The sequence below is a fragment of the Ornithorhynchus anatinus genome, chromosome 2 (assembly GCF_004115215.2).
Source record: "Ornithorhynchus anatinus isolate Pmale09 chromosome 2, mOrnAna1.pri.v4, whole genome shotgun sequence".
Taxonomy (NCBI): Eukaryota; Metazoa; Chordata; class Mammalia; order Monotremata; family Ornithorhynchidae; genus Ornithorhynchus; species Ornithorhynchus anatinus.
Genome location: NC_041729.1, coordinates 170,678,779 through 170,700,779, shown reverse-complemented (window position 1 = coordinate 170,700,779; position 22,001 = coordinate 170,678,779). Strand labels below are relative to the sequence as shown.

General features: G+C 50.3%; 1 protein-coding gene across 1 annotated transcript in view; it reads right to left on the bottom strand.

The window, feature by feature from the left end:
* Positions 1-13,789: 13,789 nt before the first annotated feature.
* LOC103168043 (killer cell lectin-like receptor subfamily B member 1F) overlaps positions 13,790-22,001 on the bottom strand; it is a 113,483-nt gene continuing 105,271 nt past the window's right edge. The window contains exons 5-7 of the mRNA XM_039911272.1: positions 15,678-15,892; positions 15,057-15,166; positions 13,790-14,046 (exon numbers count right to left, since the gene is read on the bottom strand). Of these exons, the coding sequence (XP_039767206.1) occupies positions 13,875-14,046; positions 15,057-15,166; positions 15,678-15,892 (497 nt within the window). The 3' untranslated portion in view covers positions 13,790-13,874. The remainder of the gene's footprint in view (positions 14,047-15,056; positions 15,167-15,677; positions 15,893-22,001) is intronic.

The window sequence follows — 22,001 nt, the reverse complement described above, 5'->3', positions numbered from 1 at the left end:
TGTACATTTGATTACTCCAGTTGTAAATACTTTCATGCCTGCTTCCTCATTTAGTGTTTCACTTCCTTGAAGTCTGGATCCTGTAACTTCTTCGGGTAACTTCCCAAGAGTACTTCATTTCCCACAGTGTACTGTGGCCAGTGGGCAGTCAAATACCTCAGCTTATTAACAACTAAAGGTGACCCCCGGGGGTCCTGAAACTTCATGTTTTCCTTTCTAGGACCTGCAGATCTGTAAGAGTTCCTCTGCAGAGAAGCCCTAAGGATACAAGAAGGAGCAGCATGGCCTAGTAGATGGAGAGAGCACATGCCTGAGAGTATGAAAGACTTCTCTGCCATCTCACATTTCCTCATACCTTCAAGATATCTCTTCTTGGATGTCCTCCCTTCATCTCCAACTGAATATGCCTAAAACAAAATTTATCTTCTCACCCAAACCCCATCCTCCTCCTGAGTTTCCCATCACTTTAAATGATGAGGTGCCAGACGTGCTAGGTGCCAGTCAGGATGTAGCTACTCTGTCAACACCCAGTAATCAAGATGGGGGGGGGGGAATGAGGAAGGTTAGAGAGTTATGAGTCTGCACCTTTATCTGAAGTCTTCCTCCCTCTGATCAATGCTCAGTGTACACTCCTCAATGCCAACATGAGGTCATTGTAGAGTGGGAAATTGGGAGGGAATGGGTGAGAACAGGAGGAAAGGAATATTCATTCATTCATTCAATAGTATTTAATGAGTGCTTACTATGTGCAGAGCACTGTACTATGCGCTTGGAATGTACAAATCGGCAACAGAGACAGCCCTGCCCATTGATGGGCTTACAGTCTAATCGGGGGGGACAGACAAAAACAATAGCAATAAATAGAATCAAGGGGATGTACATCTCATTAAAAAATAGCAATAAATAGAATCAAGGGGATATACATTTCATTAACAAAATGAATAGGGTAATAAAAATATATACAAATGAGCGGACAAGCACAGTGCTGAGGGGAGGGGAAGGGAGAAGGGGAGGAGCAGAGGGAAAGGGGGGGAAAGGGGGCTTAGCTGAGGGGAGGTCAAGGGGGGAGTAGAGAGGCAGCAGAGGGAACAGAGGGAAAAGGGGAGGCTCAGTCTGGGAAGGCCTCTTGGAGGAGGTGAGCTCTCAGTAGGGCTTTGAAGAGGGGAAGAGAATTAGTTGGGCGGAGGTGAGGAGGGAGGGCATTCCAGGACAGCGAGAGGACATGGCCCAGGGGTCGGCGGCGGGATAGGTGAGAATGGGGGATGGTGAGGAGGTGGGCAGCAGAGGAGCGGAGCGCGTGGGGTGGGCAGTAGAAAGAGAGAAGGGAGGAGAGGTAGGAAGGGGCAAGGTGATGGAGAGCTTTGAAGCCTAGAGTGAGAAGTTTTTGTTTCATGCGGAGGTTGATTGGCAACCACTGGAGGTTTTTAAGAAGGGGAGTGACATGCCCAGAGCGTTTCTGCAGGAAGATGAGCCGGGCAGTGGAATGAAGAAGAGACTGGAGTGAGGAGAGAGAAGAGGAAGGGAGATCAGAGAGAAGGCTGACACAATAATCCAGCCGGGATATTATGAGAGCCTGTAACAGTAAAATAGCCATTTGGGTGGAGAGGAAAGGGTGGATCTTGGCTATATTATAAAGGTGAGAACGGCAGGTTTTGGTGACGGACTGGATGTGTGGGGTGAACGAGAGAGCCGAGTCAAAGATGACACCGAGGTTGCGGGCTTTAGAGACGGGAAGGATGGTCGTACGATCCACAGTGATAGGGAAGTTAAGGAAAAGGACAGGGCTTGGAAGGGAAGATAAGGAGCTCAGTTTTGGACATGCTGAGTTTTTAGGTGGCAGGCAGACATCCAGGTAGAGATTTCCTGGAGGCAGGAGGAGATACGAGCCTGAAGGGAGGGGAAGAGGATGGGGCAGAGATGTAGTAGACAGGACAAGAGAGTGGGAGAGAACGTACAAGGGAGAAGATTCATTCATTCATTCAATTGCATTTATTGAGCACTCACTGTGTTCAGAGCACTGTACTAAGCGCTTGAAATGTACAAGTTGGCAACAGATAGAAACAATCCCTGCCCAACAACCTGCTCACAGTCTACGAGGGGGAGACAGCAAAACAAAATAAGTAGACAGACATCAATACTATCAAAATGGATAAATAGAATCATAGATGGGAGAGAGCAGGAGAGAGTTGCAGAGTAAGAAAATGTAAGGGAGCAAGAAAATACGAGAGAGTTGGGAAAGAGGGGGAGATGATGAGAGCGTGGGAGATCATGGAAAAGAGAGGGGAAAGCACAGGAGAATGAGTGAGGAGAGAGTGGGAAATCGCAGAAGAGGGTTGGACAGAGCATGGGAGAGAGAAAGGGAGCACAAAAGAGCTAAGGAGAGTGGAAGAGCATCGATGGAGAGTGGGGCACACTGTCAGTGAGTCAGTCCATCAGGCAGAGACTAGGCAAGAGAACTGTAGTCTGAGAGAAAGGAGACCGGAGGCTGGCCGGACAAGCAGAGCCACAAAAGCAATGTAGTCTAGTGGATCGATCAAGGGCCTGGGATACAGAAGTGTGGTGAGAATGACTCCATCTTCTATTATTTGACCCGGGGAGCACCGAGGCCAAAGGACGACACCATCTTGTATTATCTGATCCTGGAAGTAATGAAGGCAAAGGATAATTTAACGAAGAAACTATTATCTTGCTGAGGAATTTTGAGGACCTGAATTGTTTAAGAGGAACTGAATTGTCTTAAGGAGGGGCCAGATTGCCCTGGTGGGCAGGAAAAGGTCTCTGGGATGGGGCTATGCCCATGGGGGAATAAACCTGGGGGGAGGGGTCACCTGATAGTGTGGGAAAACGACTCATGACAAGAGGGACAGGGGTTCTACTCCTGACTCCACCTCTTGTCTGATCTGGGACCTTGGGCAATTCACTTCACTTATATAAAATGGGTTAGTAATAATGACAGTATTCATTAAGCACTTACTATATGCCAGGCACTGTGCTAAGCACTGGGTGTGAGCCCCAAGTGAGACAGCAACTGTGTCCAACCTAATTAACTTGTATCTACTTCAGTGCTTAGAACGGTGCTTGGCACCTAGTAAGCCCTTAACAAGTACTATTTTTATTTTTATTAGGTATAAGACTGTGATCCCGGTGGGGTACACAGACTCTTGATTACCCTACATCGGGTAAACCAGAGGGAACCCCTCCCCCCCAGATTTATTCCCCAGCTGCTCTTACCTTTGTGCGTGTGATTCCTTGCTCTGGATGCCCCGATCCACGAGCTTCTGGCTTTCTGTAAGCCCCCTCACCCTTCCCAGCGATCGCCTTTTACCTGCCTTTAGGCGTGGCAGCTGTGGGCCTAAGGTCGCGGTCACTGATTGGTCCAGGACCGTTACTGGGTAGAACAGGGAGAGAAGGCCACGCCTCCCTCCATGCTCCGCTCCCACAGGCCAGCAATCACCTGTCTCAGGTAGAGCCCATTCATTCACTGAATCGTATTTATTGAGCGTTTATTGTGTGCAGCGTACTGTACTAAGCGCTTGGAAAGTATAATTCAGCAATAAAGAGAGACAGTTCCTGCCCACAACGGGTTTACATGAATGCCTTTGCGAATCTCTTCCTTGTTGTCGTTCCACAAACAGTCCCTAAGGCGGCAGCTTGATGTGGGCTCACCCCGCCCCCCCACTCCCCACCCCCACCTCGTTCTGTGAGGCGGTCAGACTGCCGTTTTTAACCCCGCCGCACTTTATGTCCGTATCTGTAATTTATTTGTTTATATTAATGTCTGCCTCCCCTTCTAAATAAAAAATAAAATTGTGGTATTTGTTAAGCGCTTACTATGTGCAAAGCACTGTTCTAAGCGCTGGGGGATACAAGGTGATCAGGTTGTCCATGGGGGGCTCACAGTTTTAATCCTCATTTGATAGATGAGGTAAATGAGGCACACAGAAGTTAAGTGACTTGCCCAAGGTCAAACAGCTGAGTAGCGGCAGAGCCAGGATTAGAACCCGTGGCCTCTGACTCCCAAGTCTGCGCTCCTTCCACTGAGCCACGCTGCTTCTAGACTGTAAACTGGTTGTGGGCAGGGAAGGTGTCCCTTTATTGTTGTATTGTACTCTCCCAAGTGCTTATAATAGTGCTCTGCACCCAATAAGTCCTCAGTAAATAAGACTGAATTAATGTATGAATGAGTGAATGTGAGTTAGCCCGGGGCAGGCGGAGAGGCTACAGTCTGTCTCCAAGAAGCATCCTTCTGCTCTGTCCCTGTCCCTGTCCCTGTCCCCATTCCTACCCCTCCCCTCCCTCTGCCCCTGTCTATAACCCTAGGAGGGAAAAGATCCTTGATAATCCTAACCCTCAAACTACCCTACCAACACACACACACACACACAAACACACACACACCCCCCACCCCCCAACCCCCCCACCACCACCCCTATCGTCCCGCTAGCCCTGGTGTCCAGGTCCTTTCCGGTCCTCAGGCTCAAGCTCTTCCTGGTCCAGTCTGTGTCGTCGGTTGGTTTGGCGACTGCCTTCTTGCAGACCCAGGGGTTTGTGTCACAACACGGTGATGTTGACACTTTACCATGCATGATCACAGTACACTGATAGTCACTAGTCTGGGGTTTAGCAATACTGAACAGGGCCACACTGTGGGGACAGAAGTCCAGGGGTCATTATGTCATGGCCCCATCCTGACCCTGCTGGGCAATTCATTTGGACTAGAGCAGAGATCCAATCCAGGGCCAGAGACCAGAGCTGCAGGCTGGATGCAGAGTCCAAAGATCCAGACTGGAACAGAGAAGAGAGATACAGGCTAGGGCCAGAGACCAGAGATCCAGACCAGGGCAGAGACTAAAGATCTAGTCCAGGGCCAAAGGCCAGAGAAGTAGGCCAAGGGCAGAGACCAGAGATGCAGCCTGGCAGCAGTGATCAGAGATCCAGGTTGGGGAAGATGTTATATTGTTTCGCTTCCACTCCTCTCCTTCAGACTGGAGTGAAATACCAGACCCATTATGGTCATTCGCCCTCCTGGCAGGGCCTTACTGAGATGATGGGAGCTGGGATGCCTGGTCTGGCTGAGGGCTGGGGGAGCTGTGCTGGAGGCCCTACTGGGAACATGGAACTCAGTGGGGAGGAGCTGGGGATGTCTGCAGGCCCCTCCCCTAGCCTGAGGGGAAGAAGACATCCCCTGACCCCTGACCCTTCCCAGCCTGGAGATTCAGGCAGGAGAACCCAGACCTAAATCAGGTCACTGGGGTTGGGAGTTGGTTCGCTCCTCATTTTTCTGTCCCCATCCCACTCTTCTTCTCCCCCAACCTGGGCCCACCAGAGGCCTCATTCAGAGACTCAGCCACACTGGACCAGGCCAGAGCCTTGGGGACCACAGGGTCAGCTCCACTCGGGGCTCCCACCACTGGGCAGAGGGCAAGGGAACCTACATGGTCTTATCCAGCAGCTTATCATTAATATACCACCTTTGCTCAGGGGTTCTGATGAGACTGATGAAATAGTAATATGCCGATGACCTGGTTCTGTTCTGGAGAAACTCCTGCTAGGAGGGTGGGTAGGTAGGGGACGTCAGTGGGAGGGACTCCCCTGACCCTTCTGACACCAGACACGATCCAATACTGGGGAATTGGGCAAGGGAATGCTACATCTCTCTGACAAATCCCACTTGGGGGTAAGGAGCTGGGATACTGGAGTGGGAGGTGGGTGGGGGTGGGGGTGGGGTCATGGAGTGGAGGCAGTGGTGGGAGTTGGAGAAGGAGCTGGAGACCTGTGTGGGTCATGGAGTCATGGTGTTGGGGGGCTTCACTCCCAGACCCTTCCTGTAGGTACAGGGGCTGCTGCAATACTAGGGTGCAGGGACAGAGGGGGATAACAGCTCCTGTTGCCCTGGACACCGGGTGTTGTGCCAGAGATGGGGTCAAAGAGAGTCCTGCAGGCAGGGAGCATCCCAGTCCCTCTCCCACTTCTGGGGTGGGGAGGGGGTGGGGATGGGGACCCATCATGGCCTCATCAGCTCTTGTTGGCTTTTGACAGTTGCCAGAATGGCCCTGCAAAGGAACATTCCTATTGGCTGCAGTCCCAGATCTGATATTTCCTTGGGTCACAGTCTGAGCTTTCTTCACATATGGGTTGTTTGCTGCTGCAGCCATGTGAGGTCTCATTGATGAGGTAACAGCTTCCCTCAAAGGCCTCCCAGCCTCCTGCACTACAGGTCGAGGATGTGGCTGGGGAAGAGACCGGTGGGTGGGAGTGAGGCCCAAAGAGGCCACCAGGCCCCACCACCCCAACCTCTGCCCTGTTCTCAGATGTGGGACCCGCAGCCCAGTCTCCAAACCCTCAAACAAGCTGAAGGTTCCAGGACCCCAGGCCCAGCCCTTGTCCCCTCATCCTACCTGAAAGTCCAGGTCCCTGGTGGAGACAAAGAATCACTCTCCACAGCCTCATGTGGTGAGCCTCGACTGCCCCCAGTGACTGATGGTTGGAGCTTGAACTGGGGGCCCTCAGCTCTGGGTGAGGAGGGTTGGGGTGGGGAACAGACAAAGAGAGAACTCTGACCCTTTGGGGGTCACTGTGTCCTGGGGTATCAAGGATCTCGAGAGACGGTAGGGATGGGAATAGGAGCAGAGGAGGAAGTGGATTCTGCCCACTCCGGGGCCCCTGTGTCCCGGGGAATCGGGGTTCATTCATTCATTCATTCAATCCTATTTATGGAGCGCTTCCTGTGTGCAGAGCGTGGCTCAGTGGAAAAGAGCCTGGGCTTGGAAGTCAGAGGACATGGGTTTGAATCCCAGCTCTTCCACTTGTCAACTGTGTGACTGTGGGCAAGTCACTTCACTTCTCTTTGCCTCAGTTACCTCATCTGTAAAATGGGGATTAACTGTGAGCCTCACATGGGACAACCTGATTACCCTGTATCTACCCAGTGCTTAGAACAGTGCTCTGCACATAGTAAGTGCTTAACAAATACCAACATTATTACTAAGGGCTTGAAAAGTACAGATACAGTCCCTACCCAACAATGGGCTCACAGTCTAGAAGGGGGAAAAAGACAACAAAACACAACAAGTAGGCATCAATAGCACCAAAATAGATAAATAGAATTATAGATATGTACACATCATTAATAAAATAAACAGAATAATGAATATGTACAGTTTGGGTTGTGATCTGCTGTAGGGCCAGACTTTGTTATTCCAGGGTCCCTGTGTCCTGCAGAATCAGGGTTCATGGGAGAGGGTGGGATGGGGGTGGGTCAGAGGCTAGCGTGGACTGTGTCCACTGAGGAGGAGCTGTGTCCTGGGAAATGGGGGTTCCCCAATTCATCCTTGTTCTCAGCAGATTGGTACATATTTATTCACAGTAGTGATAATGGTATGATATTTATTGAGCACCCATTATGTACAATGCACTATTCTAAGCACTCAGGAAAATACATCAGAAGCAAAACACATGTTCCCTGCCCTCAAGGAGTTTATTAATCAATAATATTGCTGGGGAGCCCGGTCTTTACAGAGAACTGCACCAAGAGTTTAGGTGAGTATAATAAAGTTAGTAGATATGATATTCCCTGCCCTCAAGAAGTTTACAGTCCACCATGTGCAAGCAATGTACTGAACATTTGGGAGAGTACAATAGAGTTAATAATGATGATCCCTGCCCTCAAGGAGCTTACAGTATTGGGTGCAGAACACTGTCCTGTACTGTACTGACTGGTTTGGCCAGGGTACAATAGAGTTAGAGAACATAATCACTACCCTCAGGAGTAATATTAATGGTGCTATTTGCTAAGCATTACTCTGTACCAAGCACTGAGGTGGATAGAGGATAATTAATTGGATGAGTTTACACTTTATCAGGGGAGAGAGATGCTAAGAAAATTACAGGACAAGGGAAGAGATAAGAGAAGAAACATCTGTAGGTACATAAGGGTTATGGATTTAGCGGTGGAATTAGCGGTGGATTTAGCGGTGGAACGGTGTGGTGAGTCTCTAATTGCTTCCGGTTTAACAATGTTCAGAGCTGACACACTGATAGGGGAGACAAACCAAGAAATCAGATGATAGGATTGACTGGCCATTGAATAGAGAAATGCACACAGAGGCTTGGCTTGGGGTAAACTAATATGAAGTACAACAGGAGATCATTAGGTTGATGTCAGGATTAAGAAGAGAAGAAATGTCCTTCCTCCCATCCCCATGACAGAACCCCAGGAAGGTTCCATTCCCCTCTCTGCTCCTCCAGAACGGGTCCCCAGAAGACCTGTTTGTGTCTGCAGGGGATAGGAAAAAGTATACATCAGCCTGGAGAGATTTTGCCTCTTTACAGTGTGTCCCGTCCAAACACTGCTGCCCCTTGGGAAACTGAAAGAGCCCAGAGGTACAGTGGAGAGGATGGTCCAGACCATGATAGAGAGGAGTGCCCGGGGTCATGATGGGGAAGAATTCATTCATTCATTCATGCAATAGTATTTATTGAGCGCTTACTAGATGCAGAGCACTGTACTGAGAGCTTGGAATGTACAATTTGGCAATTGTACAGGAAGAATGCCCGAAACCATGTTGGGAGGAGAGGCAGGAGTCATGAAAGGAGAACCTCCAGTGGTTGCCCATCCACCTCTGCATTAAACGGAAATTCCTCACCATTTGCTTCAAAGCACTCAATCACCTTGCCTCCTCCTACCTCACCTCACTACTCTCCTACTACAAGCCAGCCCGCACATTTCGCTCTTCTAATGTTCACCTTGTCACTGTGCCTCTCTCTTGTTTATCTCACTGCTGACCTCTTGTCCACATGCTGCCTCTGACAAGGAAAGCCCTCCCTCTTTATATCCAACAGACAATTACTCTCCCCTCCTTTAAAGCCTTTTTGAAGGCACAAGTCCTCCAAGAGGTCCTCCCTGACTAAGCCCTCCTTTCCTTGTCTCCCTCTCACTTCTTCTTTGCTTTGACTTGCTCCCTTTATTCATTCCACTTCCCAGCCCCAAAGTATTCATGTATATATCTGTAATTTCATTTATTTATATTACTGTCTTTCCCCTCTAATGTAATGTAATGTAAGCTCAATGTGGGCAGGGAATGTGTTTGTGATGTTTTTATATTGTACTCTCCAAAGCACTTAGTACAGTGCTCTGCACACAGTAAGCACTCAATAAATAACTTTTGATTGACTGACTGTCAGGAATGCCTGAAGCCATGATGGGGAGACAGGATGATGCGAGACAGGAGAGATGGAGGCACAGTGGGAAAGTTAGCACTAGAGGGGTGAAGTGTGTGGGCTGGGTTATAGGAGAGAAGCAAGGTGAGGTAGGAGGGGGCAAGGTGGTGGAGTGCTTTAAAGCCAATGGCGAGGAGTTTTTGTTTGATGCGGAGGTGGCTGGGCAACCACTGGAGTATTTTGAGGAGTGGGCTGATATGTCCTGAACGTTTTTATAGAAAAATGGTGTGGGCAGCAGAGTGAAGTACAGACTGGAGTGAAGTGGACAAAAGGCTGGGAGGTCAGCAAGGAAGCTGACGCTGTAATCCTGGTGAGATAGGATGAGTGATTGTATTAACTTGGTAGCAATTTGGATGGAGAGGAAAGGGTGTATTTTAGGCACCAGGGAGCCATCAGGGCCTGACCAGTCCCAGAAGAATGTGTGTGTGAAGGAGGAAGAATGTGTGTGTGAAGGAGGTTCTCGTTCTGGGCTGCTGAAATCTGTCTGACAGTGGAGCTGGCCCATGGGACAAATGTGTGTTGCGGAGGTGGGGGGGTGGGGGTGGTCCTCGGCTGCTGGAGCTAACTTGACAGTGGAACCAGGCTCTGAGACGTGTATATGTGTGAGTGTGTTAGAGTGTGTGTCTGTGTGTGTGTGTGTGTGTGAGAGAGAGAGAGCAAGAGAGAGAGAGAGAGAGACAAAGAGCGGTGCTTCTGGGCCCCCGGAGCTGGTCTAACAGTGGAACCAGACCCCGAAACCAGCAGGGATGTGGATCGTTGCATTTGGGAATGGAGATCCCGGCACACCATGGATTAGTCTGTAATGGTGATGGCACAGGCCCTTAGGGTGCTCTGCAGGTGAGAGGGGACAGGAGGGGGAGGTGCGGGGCCATATTACTGGTGGGAGCACTCAGAGCCCCCGTTTGGGACTGCCAGCTGGGCACTCATTCCTCATTCCCAATTCACAATAGAGAAGCAGCATGGCTTAGTGGATAGAGTATATATGTGTATATATATATATATATATATATATATATATATATATATATATACATGGCTTGTGAATATATCTGTGATTCTATCTATTTTGATGGTATTGACGCCTGTCTACTTGTTTCATTTTGTTTTGATTTGTTGTCTGTCTCCCCCTTCTAGACTGTGAGCCCGTTGTTGAGCAGGGATTGTCTCTATCTGGTGCCAAATTGTACTTTTCAAGCACTTGGTACAGTGCTTAGTACAGTACAGTACAGAGCTTAGTCTGGGTTATCTACCCCAGCAGTTAGTATAGTGCCTGGCAGATAACAATCGCTGAACCAATATTAATTAATTAATTAATTAATTAATTCATTAATTTATTCAATCAATCATATTTATCCCTTTAGACTGTGATCCCGCTGTTGGACAGGCATTGTCTCTTATCTGTTGCCGAATTGTACAGTCCAAGTGCTTAGTACAGTGCTCTGCACACAGTAAGCACTCAATAAATATGATTGAATGAATGAATGAATGAATTTATTGAGCAATTACTGTGTGCAAAGCACCGTATTAATTCTTGGAGGAGTGCAGTATAGCAGTAAACAGACCCATTCCCTGTCCACAGCGAAGCTTACAGTCTAGAGGGGGAGACAGACGTTAATACAAATTAATTACAGATACATATACAAGTGTTATGGTGCTGGGAGGAGGGAGGAATTAAGGGAGCAGGGCAGGGTGATGTAGAGAGAGTGGGAGAAGATGAAAGGTGACCTTCCCCATCAGAAAGCCTTCTTGGAAGAGATATGCCTTAGAAAATAATCCTTTGAAGATGGGGAGACACATTGTCTGTCAGACAAAATAATCCTTTGAAGATGGGGAGAGACATTGTCTGTCAGATGTGAGGAGAGAGTGCTTTCCAGATAAGAGGCACACTGGGCTAGAGGTCAGTGCAAGATAGAGGAGATCCAGATATAGTAAGAAAGTAAGCATTAGAGGAGTAAAGTGTTCAGGCTGGGTTGTAGTAAGAGAGTAGCGAGGTGAGGTAGGAGGGGGTAAGGTGAATGAGTGCTTTATAGCCAATGACGAGGAGTTTTTGTTGGATGTGGAGGTGAACTGACAACTACTGGAGTTTCCTGAGGAGTGGGGAAACGAGGTCTGAACGTTTTCATAGGAAAGTGATCCGGATAGCAGAGTGAAGTATGGACTGGAGTGGGGAGAGACATGAGGCAGAGAGGTCGTCAAGGAGACTGATATAGTAATCAAGGTGGGATAGGATAAGGGCTTGGATTAATGTGGTGTCATAAAAATAACAAAAAGCAAAAGAGGTTAGACTCTCTTGTCGAGCCTCTCTGGCCCCCAACCACCCTCGAACCCTCCCTCCAGATCTAAAAAACAAAACAAAATAAAGATGGTATTTGTTCAGTGCTTACTATGTGCCAGGCACTACTAAGCACTGGGGTGGAGACTAGCAAATCGGGTTGGAGACAGTCCCTGTTCCACATGGGGCTACTGGACTCGGGAAAAGGCTGTGGTCACCCTAGACATGAGTCTGAGTAAAACCGGCCCAGAAAGTCAGGGCAGTGTCCAGCAGCAGGTGTCAGGGCAGAGACCGGGATGGTTTTAGATCCTTGATTGTGGCAGCCCAGCCCGTGTCCAAACCGTGGGTGAAAGATGAGGAGTCAGTGAGGTGAGTCCCTTCTCCGGGAGCTGGCGCTGCTGGCCTGGGGGCTGGTCACCCCCTCTCTGCCCCAGTCTTCTGTTCTCCCTCCCCCACCTCAGGGCCACAACCCAAGGGCCCTGTGAGCCTGTCCTGATGGCTGTTGGGGCTGGGCTCCCTGAGGACAGTTCTGCGGTGAGGAGGCGGCTCACCCCCAAGCTGAGCAGTCTCCCAGGGAGCTGGGTTCACGGGGTGTCAATCACCAAGGGGTGACAGTGGCCGGAGCCTGACCAAACCCTGCAGAGCTGTGGGTCAGCGAGGTGGAGTTACACGGTAGGGAGGCAAAGCTACAGGGCAGGGAGGTGAAGCAATAGAGCAGGGAGGTGGAGCTACAGGTGGGAGGTGGAGTTGACCCAGGGGGTGAGACTCTAGAACCCAGAGCCCAGGTGGGGCTCACAGAACTGTGCTGAGTGTGGGCAGAAAGTTGTCCGGGGACATCAACAGGGTCTCAGGGGGTGGGGACCCCTTCATTTGGGTCAGTGGGAGGTGTTTATTTCCTGATCTGGACTGAGCCTCTGATGTACAAATGCAGTTGTTCACAAGAAGCAGGCGCTTGAAAGCTAACTGTAAGGGGAGACTGCTGAGCTGGAGTCTCCCTGATTCTGGGGAACGAACACAGACACACATAGACGCGGCTGCACACAGGCTCAAACACAGACAGATGCACATGAACACAGACACACCCAAGCACAAGGACACAGACTGGGACACGCACAGACACAGGCACAGACACAGACACAGAAACACATGGAAACAGACACATGCAGACACACGGGTACACAGACAAACACAGGCACAACAAATACAGACACAGGTACAAACAAATTCACACATACACAGACACAGAAACACACTGACACAGATGCAGACAGAGAACCAGGGAGACCCAGACCCAGACCCAGACAACCTCATCCAGTCTGAGAACCAGCTGTAGGGGCAGGAACACTTACAGCTTGAGTGAGTGCGAGAGCCAAGAGCGAAAGGGTGGTGGCAGCAGTCCGGGCAGCCTCCAGGCAGCAATGAGAAGTCCCAAGAGCATCTTTCTGGCCAATGCTGCGGACTGCTGGGATACTCAGGCCCTGTAGTGAGGACCAGTTGTCTGTCCTCAAAAGGGACTGGCCAGTCCCTGTCCTGGGGAGCTCAGGCCCACTGTGCCCAAGTATGGTGGGTGTGGACCAGGGGGAAGGACAGTAGAGGTCGCCGGCTGTTTGTTGTCCCAGGGCAGGGGAGGAGACTTCAGTCCGTCTCCAGGAAGCAGCCGTCTGCCCTGTCCGCATCCCTTTCCCTGCCCATTCCCCTACTCCTTCCCCAGGCCTTGCCCTTTAACTCATTTCTGCCAGAGTTGTGTACCCCTGCAAGAAAAAGACCCGGGACAATCCTAACCCAAAAACTACCCTAACACATCACACACACACACACACACACACACACACACACACCCCATCACCTGTCCCGCCTTTGACTCCTGGCCCACGTCCTACCTCTGGCCTGGGATGCCCTCCCTCCTCAAATCCACCAAACTAGCTCACTCCCCGCTTTAAAGCCCTACTAAAAGCTCACCTCCTCCAGGAGGCCTTCCCAGACTGAGCCCCCCCTTTTCCTCTGCTCCTCCTTCCCTCCCCAATGTCCCTACTCCCTCTCTCTCTCTCTGCTCTACCCACTTCCCCGCCCCACAGAACTTGTATATAGATGTACATATTTATTATTCTATTTATTTTACTGATGTGTATATATCTATAAATGTATTTATTTATATCGATGCTATTGATGCCTGTCTACTTGTTCTGTTTTGTTATCTGTCTCCCCCCTTCTAGACTGTGAGCCCATTGTTGGGTAGGAATTGTCTCTATTTGTTGACAAACTGTACTTTCCAAGTGCTTCGTACAGTGCTCTGCACACAGTAAGCGCTCAATAAATAATTGAATGAATGAATGAATATCGACCCGCTGGCCCCGTTGTCTGGCTCTTTCCCGGCTCTTCAAGCTCAAGCTCTCCTGGCTTGAGTCTGTGACTTCGGGCAACTCTGACCGCCAGCTCCCTTCTCGCAGATCCAGTTATATATACCAGTACACGATGCTGTTGACACGTTACCATGGCCAATCGTAGCACAGTGATAGTCACTAGTATTGGTGTTATTGATATTGACCAGCGGCACCCTGTGGAGACAGAAGTCCAGGCAACATTATGTCAAACTCTGCTCCAATCCAGGCCAGAGGCAGGTACCAGAGATGTAGACCAGGGGCAGAGATCAGGGACCTTGGCCAGAGCCAGAGCCCAGAGATGCAGGCCAAGGGCAGACAACAGAAATGCAGACCAGGGGCAGAGACCTGAAATGTGGATCGGGGCAGAGATCAGAGAGCCAGGCTGAGGAAGGTGGTACATGATTTCGCCCCGACCCCACAATTTCAGCCTGGAGGGAAATGCCAGCCTGAATAATAACAATGGCATCTGTTAAGCGCTTACTATGTGCCAGGCACTGTACTTAGTGCTGAGGAAGATGCTTTCAAATCAGGTTGGATGCAGTCTCTGGCCTAGGTGGGGAGCACAGTCTCAATCCCCATTTTACAGATGAGGTAACTGAGGCACAGAGAAGTGAAGTGGCTTGCCCAAGGTCACACAGTAGACAAGAGGAGGAACCGGGCTCAGAACCCATGGCCCTCTGACTCTCAGGCTTGTGCTCTATCACTATGCCATGCTGTTTCTCAAGACCAATGAACAATATGGTCATTCCCCTGCCTGACGGGGTCCATACTGAGCCAGTGGGAGCTGGGATGCCTGGTCTAGCCGAGGACCAGAGGAGCTTTACTGGGTGTGCCACTGGGAATGTGGAGTTTGGTGGGGAAGGGTTACGGCTGTCTGAAAGCCTCTCCCCTACACTGAGGAAAAGGAGACTTCCCCTGCCCCCTGACCCCTGGACCCCTCCCAGCCTGGAGATTTAGGCAGGTGAACATGAACCTGGATCAGAACTCTGGGGATGGGAGTTGGAGCACTCCTTATTTCCCTAACCCCCTGTTCCCTACCCTGACCCCGCAACGCAGGCCCACCAGAGGCCACGTCCAGTGACTCAGCCCATCGTCCACCACCCTGGGCTGGGCTGGAGCCATGGGGGCCCTGAGGTCAGCTCTGCTCAGGGGTCCCGCCACTGGATAAGGAGAAGGGAACCTACCTGCTCTCTATCAGAGGCTCGCCATTGATCCATCGCCACTGGTCTTGGATTTTGTTGAGACCGATGTAGTAATAACATCCCGATGGTCTTGATCTGCTCTGGAGAAATTCCTGCCAGAGGGTTGGGCAGGGATGGGGGCAAGTTAATGGAGGAGACTCCCCCCACCTCTCTGTCCATAGACATGACCCAGCACTGGCAAGTGGGGGAAAGGAATGTTGCATCTCCCTGAGAAATTCCATGGAGAAGAAGGAGTTGAGACACTGGAGGGGGAGGTAGGGGTGGGGGTGAAGTAGTTGGGGGAGGGTTGAGAGTCGGAGAAGGAGCTGGAGACCTTTGTGGATCTTGGAGTTACTGGGGGGAAGAGGGAGGCTGCGCTCCTGGACCCTTCCTGCAGGCACAGGGGCTGCCAAGTAACTGAGGAATCATGGGGTCCATGTTAGGGGTCCAGGGCCCCTCTAGCTTGCAAGGACAGAGGGGGTTACCAGCTCCCTTCGCCCTGGACATGGAGCACAGGGATGGAGAGGGAGGGATGAAGGCCTGCAGGCAGGGAGAGTCCCAGTGCGTCTGTCGCTCCGGGGGTGTGTGTGGGGGATGCCCAGAGCCTCTCTATCTCGGCCTCACCAGCTCCTGTCCGCTGTCGATGGTCACAAGGTGAGCCCCGTCACGGGAACATTCCCGTCGGCTGCAGTTCCAGGTCCACTGTTTCTCCCGGTGACAGTCTGAACATTCTTTGCATTTGGGTTGTTTGCCACCACAGTCTTGTGAGGCCTTGGCAATGAGGTAGCAGCTTCCCCCAAAGGGCTCCCAGCCTCCTTCCCTGCTGGTCAAGGACGTAGCTGGGGAAGAGACCAGTGGGTGGGAGTGAGGCCCAAAGAGGCCCCCACAACCTCTGATGTGGGACTTCTGGCCCAGCCCCTGATCCGCCGTCCCAGCTGAAGGCCCCATGCCCTGGCAGAGCCCCCTGGGGTCACAGAATCTCCCTTCATAGCCCCAAATGGTGAGACTCGACTGCCTTCAGGGACTGATGGGCAGAGCTCAGACTCGGGGCCCTCAGTTATGTGGTGGGGGGCAAGGGGAGGAACAGGGGAGAAGGGAACTCTGACCATTCCAAAGGTCATTGTGCCCTGGGTAATTGGGGGTCTTGAGGGAGAGTAGTGATGGAGATCGGAGCAGGGGAGGGGTTGGACTCTGTCCACTCCATGGGCCCCTGTGTGCCGGGGAATCAGAGTATAATGGGGAGGGTTAGGGTGCTGGGGGTGGGGATGGATTTGGGATGTGGATATGAGATGTTCATCCCCTTGATTCTATTTATTGCTCTTGTTCTTGTCTGTCCGTCTCTCCCGATTAGACTGTAAGCCTGTCAAAGGGCAGGGACTGTCTATCTGTTACCGATTTGTACATTCCAAGCGCTTAGTACAGTGCTCTGCACATAGTAAGCACTCAATAAAAACTACTGAATGGATGAATGAATGAATGTGGTCGGGGTGGGGCCAGACTGGGTTCACACCAGGGACCCTGTGTTCCGGGGAATCAGAGTTCATGGGAGACAGTGGGAATGAGGGTTGGGCTGAGTCAGAGATGAGGGTGGATCCTGTCCACTCAGAGTGAGCTGTGTCCTGGGGAATCCGTGTTCCCCAATTCACACCTGTTCTTGGCACATTTGTACAGATTTATTAACAATAGTAGTAATAATAGCAGTAGGGAAGGTATTTACTGAGCACCCATTATGCGCAGTGCACTGTTCTAAGAAATCAGGAAAATACATCAGAAGCCCAACACATGTTCCTGCCCTCAGGAAGTTATCAATCTATAATATTGATGGAGAGCCCAGGCTGTATAAAGAGCTGCACCAAGATTCAAGGAGAGTACAATATAGTTGATAATAATTATAATAGAGTTAGTAGATATGATCCCTGCCCTCAAAATCACACAATCCATGATGTGCATAGCACTGCATTTGAACATTTTGGGGAATACAATAGTGTTAGTAGATATGAACCCCGTCCTCAAGGAACTAACAGTCTATTGGGTGCAGAACAAAATACTGTACTGTACTGAGTGGTTGGGAGAGGTCAGTAGAGTTAGAGGACATAATCACCACCCTCGGGAGTAATACTAAGTGTGGTATTTGCTAAGTGCACTGAGGTAGATACGGGATAATTAATGGGGATAAATTTACAATCTAGCAGGGGAGACATTGAAAAAATTACCAGAAATGGGAAGAGATAGAGTATAAGTATTTCTAAGTAAATAAGTGTTATGGGTTTGGGTGGGTGGAGTGGGTGGTGAGTCCCCGGTTGCTTCCAATTTGTCAGAGTTTACACACTGATGGGGGAGACAAATGCAGAATTCACATGAGAGGATTGACTGGACATCGGATAGACAAATGTACACACAGGCTGTTTCTGGGTAAAGTGATATGAAGTGCAAGAGGAGAATGTTAGGTTGATGCCAGGATTGAAAGGAGAAGTGATGTCCTTTCTTCCACCCGGCAAGACAGGACCTCAGAAGGGTTCCATTCCCCTCCCCCCGACAAGAATTGGATCCCAGGAGGTGTGTGAGGGCCTGTTTGTGTATGTGGGGGAGCAGAACAGAATCCATGAATGTTCAGAGATTTTTGTCTCTACACAGCGTGTCCAATCCAGGCCAGCCCCCACTGCCCCTTGAGAAACTGAAAGAGCCCAGGATTACTGAGGGGAGGAGGACTAAGAGCCATGATGGGAAGGAGTGTCCAGAGCCATGATAGGGAGGTGTGCCCAGAGCCATGATAGGGAGAAGCACCCGGATCTGAGGGCAGCAGGGTTCAGTGGGTGTGGGAACCAGCAGGGAGCCATAGGGCCAAGCCATTCCCAGGAGCTGCTTAGAGAGGGAGAAGAGAAGCCCATGCAGTCCCGGCTCTAGAGGAAAGGCCTTGTGTCTGCCCTAGGGAGCCCACAGAAGAGGACTGCAGGGGGCTGGGGTGGTGCTCAGAAACTGTTAGCCCGTGGGGGTCTCCCTATACCATGGGGGGCCTGCCTGCAACACTGAGCGGGACACAGGGCAGGTATATTGGAGACATGGTCATGGTGTGAATGAGGGAGGGGAGCAGACTGCGCTGACTGGGACTCCCAGCCCTGACCTCTCAGCTGCCCCCTACCCTGCTGGCTGCCCTCCGATGAGTGTCCGAGGGGCCCGTCCACTTCTTCCCTCACTACAAATTTCACTGTCTGTCCTGATTAGACTGTGAGCCGGTCACTGGGCAGAGACTGTCTCTATCTGTTGACGAATTGTACATTCCAAGGGTTGAGTACAGTGCTCTGCACATAGTAAGTTCTCAAAAAATGCTATTGGATGAATGTCCCAGAGACCTCACTGCAACCCAGCTGTAACCATGCCCGCGGGGGTCCCGGTGCCAGTGAAGAGACACTGCTAAGAGTGGGGTCCTTTCCCCAGATGAGGCCCTTTGGCTGCACTGCCTGACAGCCCCGGGGAGCGAGGGTGTCACAGTCATGAGTGTTGGCATCTGAAGCATTGCTCCAGGTAAGGCCTCAGCCCATCTGATCCTGGGGGAGTGGAATAGGGGTCTGGGATAGGGGCTGGGGATCCTGCAAGACCCTACCTCAGAATTTAAAACTGCCATGAAGCCCAGTACGAAATACTAGATTGACCGGGGAGAAGGATGGGAAGCGGCTGCAGACGGCCAGTCTCCTCCCACCAGAGGACATAATAATAATAATAATGTTGGTATTTGTTAAGCGCTTACTATGTGCCGAGCACTGTTCTAAGCACTGGGGTAGACATAGGGGAAAGGCACAACACGCAGCAAAAATGACCCAGTTAGCAAGGTAGTCCAGGGTCCACAGAAGTGGTGACATCGATCAGCTCTTGGGGGGCAGTTGGGTAAAAGCCAGTCAGCCACAAGCCCCTGGAGGGGGTGGGGGCAGGTAGGGGGAAGGTGCAAGAAAAGTCCGGGAGGCACAAGGCCACACTGCCCTGGCTGGAGTGAATGGTCACTTGATCATTGGCTGGACAAAGACAGAGAGAGAGAGAAAGAGAAAGAGGGAGGATCCTCCAGAGTACACCTGGGGAGTGGACTGAATTCAGACACCTGGATAGGGAGTATGGGGATTTCTGAATTCAGTATAATACTAGGGATTTCACAGAGGGTGGGGAGATTAGGTTCAGCTCGATCTAATAAATATTTTGGCCTCTCCTTTATAAAAGCAGGTTCATTGCCACTGTGGGCCCTGCTGTGGAGGTGGAAGAGGAGCTGACACTGGGGGGGGGGGGCGGGGGCAGGGAGAGGAGCGAAGGATGGTGGGAGGGACAGGTACAGAGAGTCTCCTTGGACTGGCCGGATCTGACCTGCTAAAGAAGAAGGGTAGAAAGAGAAATGGTCCGTGGTCAGCGTTCGCAGGGGAATAGCTGTGTTGGAATATTTTAGACCCTGATTTGAGTCATTGTTCATTGTATCTGAGGACAGAGAGAGGCAGGGGAATAGCTAATTTGCAATATTCTTTGCCATGATTTGAGTCGTCATTCACTGTATCTTAAAACATAGAGGGGCAGGAGAGTAGCTGGGTTGGAATATTCTTGGCCCTGATTTGAATCATTGTATCTGCGGACACAGAGGGGCAGGGGAAAGGGTGTCCAGGCAGTAGAGTCCCCTCCAACCCCACTCCACACCCTGGGACCCTGGTCAATTCTCCCCTCCTGAGGAATGAAGTGGTGGTGTGCAGATGAGGGAGAGAGAAGAGAGAAACTCAAGACTTCCTTCCTTTCCTTTCCTTTCCTTTCCTTTCCTTCTTTCCTTTCCTTTCCTTTCCTTTCCTTTCCTTTCCTTTCCTTTCCTTTCCTTTCCTTTCCTTTCCTTTCCTTTCCTTTCCTTTCCTTTCCTTTCCTTTCCTTTCCTTTCCTTTCCTTTCCTTTCCTTTCCTTTCCTTTCCTTTCCTTCCTATTTACTGAGCCCATACTGTGTGCAGAGCACTGAGCTAAGCGCTTGGGAAATTATAATACAACAATAAACAAACATATTACCTGCCCATGACGAACTTACCATCTAGAGTGGTAAGCTCTACAGGCATCAATACAAATAAATAAAATTACAGATATGTACGTAGGTTCTGTGGGGATGGGAGTGGGGAATAGCAAAGGGAGGAAGTCAGGGCAGCACGGAAGGGAGTGGGAGATGAGGAAAAGTGGGGCTTAGTCTGGGAAGGCCTCTTAGAGGAGATCCCTGCCTACAGTGAACTTACAGTCTGGAGGGGGAGATAAACATTAATACAAATAAATTACAGATATGCACATGACTGTTGTAGGGCTGGGATGCAGAGAAAAATAAAGGAAGCAAGTCAGGGCGATGTAGAAGGGAGTGGCAGAAGAGGAAACAGGGGCTTAGTTGGGGTAGGCCTCTTGGAGGAGATGTACTTTCAATAAGTCTTCGAAATTGCGAGGGGGAGAGGATGTAATTGTCTGTCAGATTTGAGGAAGGAGGGCGTTCCAGGCCAGAGGGAGGACATGGGCAAGGGGTCCGTGTCAAAATAGAGGAGCTCAAGGTACGGTGAGAAGGTTAACATTACAGGAGTGAAGTGTGTGGGCTGGGTTGTAGTAGGAGACAAAAACTCCTCATCATGGGCGTTAAAGCAATCCTTCACCTTGCCCCCTCCTACCTCACCTCGCTTCTCTCCTTCTATAACCCAGCCCACATACTTTGCTCCTCTAGTGCTAACCTTCTCACTATGCCCCGATCTCACCTGTCTTGCCACCGACCCCTGGCCCACGTCCTACCTCTGGCCTGGAATGCCCTCCCTCCTCAAATCTGACAATTACTCTCCTCTCACTTCAAAACAATTTTGAAGGCACATCTCCTCCAAGAGGCTTTCCCAGACTAAGGCCCCAGTTTTCCTCATCTTCCACTCCCTTCTCCTTTGCCCTGACTTACTCCCTTTATTCTTCCTCCTGATCCCAGCTGCACAGCACATCTATATATACAATAATAATGATGTTGGTATTTGTTAAGTGCTTACTATGTGCCAAGCACTGTTGTGAGCACTGAGGTAGATACAAGGTAATCAGGTTGTCCCAGGTGGGGCTCACAGTCTTAATGCCCATTTGATGAATGAGATAACTGAGGCACAGAGAAGTTAAGTGACTTGCCTAAAGTCACACAGCTGATAAGAGGCAGAGCCGGGATTAGAACCCACATCCTCTGGTCCCAACCACGGGATCTTTCCACTGAGCCATGCTGCTTGTCAGCCTGACTGTGTAAGGCTAAGTGAGTGTATTAATGTAATAGCAGTTTGGATGGAGAGGGAAGGGATTTTAGTGATGTTGTGAAGGTGGAACTGACAAGATTTATTGATGGATGGAATATGAGAGTTGAATGAGAGAGAGGAATCAAGAATAATGCCAAGGTTACAGGCTTGAGAGGCAGGAAGGATGGTGGTGCCATCCACAGCGATAGGAAAGTCAGAGTGGGGACAGGGTTTGGGTGGGAAGATAGCAGCTCACGCCTGGACTGTCGTCTACAATCATGGACAGACTCCCCTCTCCTGAATGTGGTCCAATCAATCAATCAATGGTAGTCAATCTGATAACCTTGTATCTACCCCAGTCCTTAGCATGTAACAAGTACTTAATAAACACTGCCATAATCAATCGATAGCATTTAGGACTAAGAGTGTGCAGAGAAAAGAACTGTTCTAAGCACAAAGTACACTAATTAGTGTTTACTGAGTGCTTATTCTGGGTAGAGGAATGGACTAAGCACTTGAGAGGGGACAATACAATTAGTAGGCATATAACTGTCTTAAAAGATCTTCAAGTCTATTTAAGGAGAAAGTCACTACAGTAAATCACAGGTAACAGGGTGTGCCCAATGTGGGCACAGTTGCAGCAGGAGGGTGAGAGTGCACCTGTACATAGGTGAGGCAGAGGGGCTGAAGAGGAAATTGGGGAGAGGAGGTG